This window comes from Montipora foliosa, chromosome 6 (assembly GCF_036669935.1).
Source record: "Montipora foliosa isolate CH-2021 chromosome 6, ASM3666993v2, whole genome shotgun sequence".
In the NCBI taxonomy this organism is placed as follows: Eukaryota; Metazoa; Cnidaria; class Anthozoa; order Scleractinia; family Acroporidae; genus Montipora; species Montipora foliosa.
In genome coordinates this window covers 52,182,925-52,190,424 of record NC_090874.1, presented here as the reverse complement: position 1 = coordinate 52,190,424, position 7,500 = coordinate 52,182,925, and the positions used below count along the sequence as shown (strand labels likewise).

Below are 7,500 nucleotides of genomic sequence, written 5' to 3'. Positions count from 1 at the left end.
GTAAGACTGATATTTTTAACCGCATGTAAATAAAGCTAGTCATCATTCATTCACCCCGGATATGGAAGGATTATATAAATTGCATAGAGGTTTGGTCCATTTCATTTTCTTATGAGCGTTGACTGGGAGTGGGTGATATTATGTTTACAGGGGACTTGACGTGTGCCATGTCATATCACCTGAAATCATCATTTAGTAAATCCTTTCCATATATTATTACACGTATTGGAGTACTGGATGCGCATGCGCAAGTAAAAAAAAAGGCGATTGATAAAATGGCGAAATGTTACATTGTTAAGCCCCCGTGCTATTTATATGGTACACGTTTGAGTCGGGAACAACTACTACGGGTGCATCCGCATAAGTTACGGCTTATGTAATGGCAGGATAGATTACAACCATTTCTATTTCACCGTCAAAAATCATCATGAAGGAAAAAATAGTCGGGCTGAAATTAGGCCAATTAATCGTTTAGTGTCGCATCAGGCCTTTGTCGGGATTTCGATAAATCTTGTTTCATGACTTATGAGTTTTCTGTTGGCGTGATACCCACGAAAGTGAAAACGATCTATTGTAGCTGAAAAACAACAATGAATACAGTTAGTAACATTACCTACGAAACGAGAAGTTTGCTGGTCGTAATTGTAAGGATCAATCTATTGTAGGTGATCGTCGTTAGATAACAGCGAGTATAATAGAGATTGATATCTATTTAATCACTTGCTGCAACAGGCTGAGGCACCAGATTTGCAAATTCAACTTGCAGATATCCGGGATTATGTTAATCTGTCTTCAAGCAAATGGTTTCAGGCCAAGGCCACATCACACCTTGACCATTTTATTTTGCTCAAGTTCTTACATTGATCAATTCAAGCAGCTAATGCATTATTATCAATTGGAGGTGATCGACATTAGCCGACAACAAGTAGAATATAAATCGCGGATATATATTTGATCAATTGCTGCAACCACGTCGAGCCAAACTTGCAAATTAAATTTCAACAAATGCAGGATTACCTAGTAAATTTAATTTCAACTAATGCAGGATTACCTAGTAAATTTAGCTTCGAACAACTGGTCTCAGGCCAATTAACAATTCAGAAACAACTACGGTGTTTTAAGTTACCTTTTTGTTGCATTAATCACCTTGTCGGTTTCACATTCGCTGTCATCCACTGACTCAAGCTTAGCTTACGGAAGGTTCTCGAAGCATGTGAATTTGCTCTTTTGCAATAACTTTGTTTCGTAATTAGAATTTTCCTGTGTTCTCAGTCCCCACGTTAGTGGAAACGGTCCAAGGCCGGGTGTTTGATCAGTGGCCATGAGCGGAATGAAATCGAACTTTCTTGCAGCCGACCGACCGTCGCCAGCCGACAGCCGAATTGGAATAGTAGCCTACGTGTGGCCGCACACGTAGGCTATTAGAATAGAGATAAATGACTGTTTAATTGCTGCAGCCATGTCTATAAATATAAAAATCACAGACATCAGGCTGACGCCTGCAAACTTGAGGTTCAGCCCATTAAATTAAGTACATTACGGACGCGAAGTGCGTCCATTAAACTTAACACCTCGTTTTCTCCATCGATGAATTTGCTGCTGATTTGTCCCGAGGGGTCAATTCGTATTGGTTAAGGGTTTAAAAGCTCTAAGTTTTCTTTCTGTGGTAATAGAGTTTTGGATCACTTCGGGGATTAATGGTATTTATCGATTCCAATGAAAGAGTCCTTTCGTATCGTCAATTTGCTCTTTAATAATGACCACCTTTATTCTTTAAGAGCAGCCTAAAGCTCTTTCAAGAATTATGCAACTGCGATTGCTGTATTTCCGAACCCGTCTTAATTTCTTATGTAATACCCTTGAAACCACGCTGAAAAGCGGAAATGAAATGTAGAAGTGTCTTGCCATTAGGGGTGGTACTTACTACACTTGAAATAAAACAACAAATTACAGAAATATTACTAGTTGTGTCTATCGACACTCAACGTGATGTCTTTTATGCTATGGGATGTATATTATTATATCCTTTCCACCATAGGCTTTTTTCTTTTGTTTTCTGTAATATTTATTTCTTGTGGCGAGATCACCTTTCGGCGAAGTTTCATAATTAAAATGAACGTTATGAACTATTAAATACGAAGTTATTAATGTTGGTAGAAGGGGCTGTAGGCGATCAAACTTTGATGCAATATGAAATGAGCCAGGCTGAAGCTTCCTTCCTTAAAATCATTGATCTTTTACTTAAAAATATTAAAAGAAAATGTAGCTGTTGAGTTTGTGGTTGTCGTGATGATGGTGATGAATACAACTGAATACAAGGTACTCGATCAGTGGACGGTTAAATAGAGGTCATGAAATTTTGAAGCTGATTACGCAAGCACGTGAATCTCGTCTAAGTTAGTTTATAATACCGTATGATTTACTGACAACCATCGACGCCTGAGTGCTGTGAAAATCGCTCGGCCAGTCATTCAGCTCTCACATCAATGTTTTGCTACAGCTTCAACGAATCCCAAACATTTTACTGGATCAACGATTAAAGTTTGCCAAACCGTCTTTTTAAATTAAAGGCTAGTAAACTTATGGAGTATGTTGCGTTAGTTTGGTCGCATTACTGTTGAAGATAAGAACGTTATTTGTTTATAAAAAGTTCAAATAATTTGTTCCGCTTATCGTCACTCTTTCATGTCCCGACCCCATTAAATTCATTAAGGGAGAAATATTTACTGTAAGCTCGGAAAATTAAGGGGATTTTTTTGCCCATCTATGAAATGTTGCTTGATTATTCTAGGGATCGAAGAGTTCAGTACTGTTGCGTAACTATCAAGGCTGATAGTCAGTAATCAGTATTGCTATCATCCTGTCAGGAATGTTGCTTTTTTTCACATGTTAGAGATCGCCTTGCTTTATCTTTTGCGTGAAATGAAAACAGAAGATAAAGGAAGGCGATCTTAAGGTCATCCCTTCAGGAATTTAGGTATGAAACACTGTTTTGTGATAAAGTGTAGACGACTTCTATGCATTTATAATCAATGTTGAATGAACGGCCATGTGAGTACTTACTGCAAACAAAGTAACACCAATTTCAATAATGACGAAGAAACTGGTCGTTATTAATTGATACTACTTAACTTTAAGGTTATCACTCTTTTTCCAGTCTTTTGAAAGAAAGTACTTTTCTCAAGACCTATAATATGATTTCAAAATCTTGAGTTATATTTCAGTCTGGGGTAGCACTGATTTCTCAGTATACTGATATACGCTTCCTCAACTTTAAAACATTCGCCACCTCGCCGCCGACAAAGATTCACGACCTTACAGAAGTGGACTGATCGTTATCTTGATGCCCTTTTTGCCGATACTTCGGATTTAATCTAATGATGTCTAGCTTTATTTCCCTCCCGTGAGTGTCACTAAGTATTTTAATAATGTATTCCAATCCCGATGTTAGATTTTTTGTTTTTACAGTAAAATGATTTCTTCTTAGTTTACTATTTTCTAAGTCTTTTTTGGTCTCAGAAGACGACTTAAATGTGCAATTACATATTCGGGTTAAGTTCACTTTAAAAATGTCTCATTATTTTGAAATTTTCCTGTATCATTAACAACTTATGTCAGATCCATCCGGAAAATATGCTAACAGCTTTTGATCCAAGATGCAAATGATTTGGATTTATGAGCAACAAACCACATTGAGGCCGCAAATTCAATATTAAATTCTTTATTAAAAAGAAAAAAAACGACAAAAATAATTCGGGTGAGCGGCTTTTATTCCCCGCTGTAAGCTTGAAAGCTTGTTTATATATTCCCATCCAAAACCAATAGTTTTATATGAGTATGTTTCTTCCTATTGACGGCAGGTTAGGATCCATAACAATGGCTTATACTCCATGGTAATGTCTCCCACCAAAGGGTAATGGACACACCGTCAATCAATTTTTAACACCTGCCTGTCTTAATGGTGTTTAAAGATAAGAAAAAATGAAAAGTTGTTAATTAGGGGGTGAAAACTCTGAGGTCTCTGCAGTTCTTGTCAGACGCGTTTCATTGAAGCTTGTGTTCCTCCAAGGTACACACGAATTTTCGAATTGTAACTGCAAATACTCTTCGTAGCCCAGGGTAAAATGAACAATACAGTCTCTAACACGACCGGTGCAACAGATTGTCGATCAGTGAAATGCCAATTTCCATATGAGGTCAGAGTAATCATCATCTTGCTTTTCACCTTGATTTTTCTTCCATCCCTCGTCGGCAACTGTTCCTTCATGTCCATTATACTACAGCAGAAACGTCTTCGAAGGAGCTCGACGAACTTTTCTATCCTTAGCCTCAGCTTTGCGAACGTTCTGATCACGTTCATTTGCATCCCTGTCTTCGTTCTTCATGTATTTATCTTGGGCAAGTGGGTTTTTGGTTTGATAGCCTGTAAGCTTGTCGTGTTTGTGCAAAACGTTGCCACCAATGCTGCCATTTTCACCCTCGTGATAATTGGGGTCGAGAAATTCTTGGTCGTTCATTTTCCGTTCCATGTGCGTTCCCAACGAACGAAAGTTCGATACCTCGTCCTTGGGGGATGGATCATTGGAATTATTCAGTCTTCAGTTTACCTGAGCTATAGAACAGTAAGGGAGATGAATGGAGTTCCTTACTGCATTGAAGACTGGCCTTCATTTCAAACTCGGCAGAGATTTAACGTTGTTCAAGCAGTTGCCTTGCGTTTTGTTCCTCTCACGTTTATGATATGCCTCCACGTTGTCACCATCTTTAAGATCAAAGCAAGGATAAACTGTCGCCGAGGAAACGCAGAACAAGACGACATCGAATCTATCTCGCAGATGGTTCAAGTAAGCCCCCAAGCCCTCAAAACCAGAAAGAAAGCTGTTGTTATGTTGGTTGTGGTGGTCATCGTATCGGCATGGACTCTGTTTCCTCATGATGCCTATGTATGCTGGAGGATGTTGGAAAGCACCGCAAAGCCATCGTTTACAAGCAATATGATCTACATCGCAACCGTGTGGCTGGCCTTCTTCAATAGCTGCTGTCAGCCTATTATCTTCGGACTTATGAGCTCCCAATATCGCAAGGCGGCCAAAAGAGCGCTGTCTTGGAAATCATCAGCGTCCAGTAGAAATCGCTCGAGTATAACGAAGAGGAACCGACAGGTCCCGGTAATCTTGACGGCGGCCCCTTCAGGATCCACTTAGTAAGAAACCCTCATACATGGTGGAACACTCCACGTTACGGAACGCAGTTGCACTGCCTCTGAACGTCCTTTCCAATTGAGGTGCATAGTGCCAACGATAACACAGGCGACTGGCAAATGGAAGCAACAGGGCATGCAGCGTGCATGAAGATGATTAAAATTTTCAAAGTCATCTTCTTGAAACATTGGAAAGTGTCCGCAAGTTTCTTGGTATTCTAAGGTTAAAGGGGCTAGGTCACGCTATTTTAGGTAATTTTGTTTAATTTTGTTAATTATGAGCTCTAAACGTCAAATTGGCAGAGCAAGAGTCTTTCATTTGCAAAATCACGGCCACATAACAACTGAAAATGATTTTCCAGCATTGTAAATGACATTTTGATATAGACTGATATAAATTTGAAAAAAGGTGGGCAGACGTTTTTCAAATTTATCCAAATTCAATCCATTTCAATCCTCTCCAGTTTTGTCCATCCATGTTCTTTCTTGCCTTCCCTGTGTTTTGTTAGAGTTCTTCTATAGTTTTGAACAGTTATTTTAATATTTTAGTTAATTCTATGACCATTCGATCAGTGCTGAAATTGCCTAAAATTGCGTGACCTAGCCCCTTTAAACAAGGAATGCAGTTGCAATCGTAATTTTAACTTGAAAAAACTTCAATGCAATTTTTTTTCTTGGAAGTTAATCTCTTGTCAGTAATACAATTAATTGATGTTAATTATATCCAGGTTTATTTTATCAGTGGGACTGACTGAACTCTTTAACGGCCTGGGCATATCGCCGCCAGTGCCTGTCATGTTATGTAATAATTAAAAGGTAATTTTTCTCAACGGGTAATTCTGTTTACTGCGGGAAATTATTTGTAAATTAACATTGTAGCTGAGATTTAGGGATTTATTTCTCAGCTCTTACCACTATCATTCATGAATCATATCCGCCACACTAAAGCGCCTTTAAAATAATCCGCAATTTAAAACCACAGCTGCATAAAAAAAATTACGAGGCAAAATTATGTATAGTAATCTCTTTAAGATCATAAGGTCAAAATGAAGTTAACGTATCTATCACAGATAAAAAGCAGATTCTTCAACATACAGCTCGAAGAAATGAGACCCTTGGTGGAATGCTAACGAATTGCATAACCAATGGATAAACTAAGAGATGATTAAAAATGAACTGTCCTTTTTTGAGTTTGCAAGTTAAATTATTTTGAGTTTGTACGTTAAATTTCCACAATTCTTAGCATCAGACAACTGTATGAACAGCAAATTTTATTGAATTTCCCTGCCTTATGTCATAACTTATGAGAAGGACCTTAATTCTTACCGTTGTAATTTCATAACATAATTTTGGAACCACCGAAAGAGCCATTATCCTTCCAATGCAAATATCTGTGGCGATGAATAGGTTTCAGTCAAAAAATGACACAGATCATTGTCATATGTCTTTTGCATGACATCACGGTGACGGCGACTAACTTATACTTGGTCTAGTTGAGCTTTCAATTTGTCTTTATTTGTTAACGAGATAAAATTGCGAAGTAGACGTAATTTGACATGCATGATTTTCTCATTTTGGTTTGCCCGGCGACAAATTTCAACATCGCTGTAAATATAAGGAAATGTTTCCGTCGAGAATGACTTGATTCCCGACTCTTTTACTGGTTGTTGTCTAGTTACTCTGACTGATATAATGTCTGTTAATTTAAAAAATTATGAAACTAATAAATTGGCGACAAGCATCGTCAGAGGGTTTCAAAGCGTCATTTTTGATAAGACGCTACCTGAGCTGATTTTGTAAGAATCGCCAAACGATGTCGAATCGGTCTGATGATTCCTAACCTGGTAACTGTAGGGGGCGCAAGTGCCTTTCTCTGGCCGCTTGTGTAACAAAATCACGTTTTCAATTCTTATGTAACAAAATGTCGAACCAAATTATGTCATCAGACGCCATTCAGGCATCGAAGACGATGACTAAGTTATAAATGATCTATAAATAAGACATCTATAGGTCCCGCATCATTATTCAGCGAACAATCGCCAGCAAAACTGGAAATACTTTTCTATTTGATTGAGTTATCCACCCTTTATCAACCAGGATCTAGAATAAAATTCAATCTTGACACAGAAACTCGATTGCGCAATGTTTTGTTTTACCGAACTCATAAACAATAAAACAAATCAAACAAACAGTACCCAAAATTTAAGAAACTGTTTAGTTCTCACGAAAGATTTTACCAGCAAATAATCTTATGTGTTTTTGAGACTAGGAATCCAATTCGGAGAAAGTTTATATTTTTC

At 37.9% G+C, this 7,500-nt stretch overlaps 1 protein-coding gene across 1 annotated transcript; it reads left to right on the top strand.

The window, feature by feature from the left end:
• Positions 1–3,057: 3,057 nt before the first annotated feature.
• LOC138005710 (galanin receptor 2a-like) lies at positions 3,058–7,040 on the top strand. Its single transcript, XM_068851894.1, has one exon. It carries the CDS (start codon positions 4,125–4,127, stop codon positions 5,202–5,204), a length of 1,080 nt encoding a protein of 359 aa, XP_068707995.1. The 5' UTR covers positions 3,058–4,124; the 3' UTR covers positions 5,205–7,040.
• The last annotated feature ends 460 nt before the right edge of the window (positions 7,041–7,500 follow it).

Coding starts and splice junctions, on each gene's coding strand:
- LOC138005710 (XM_068851894.1), top strand. CDS start 4,125: ATGAACAATACAGTCTCTAACACGACCGGTGCAACAGATTGTCGATCA.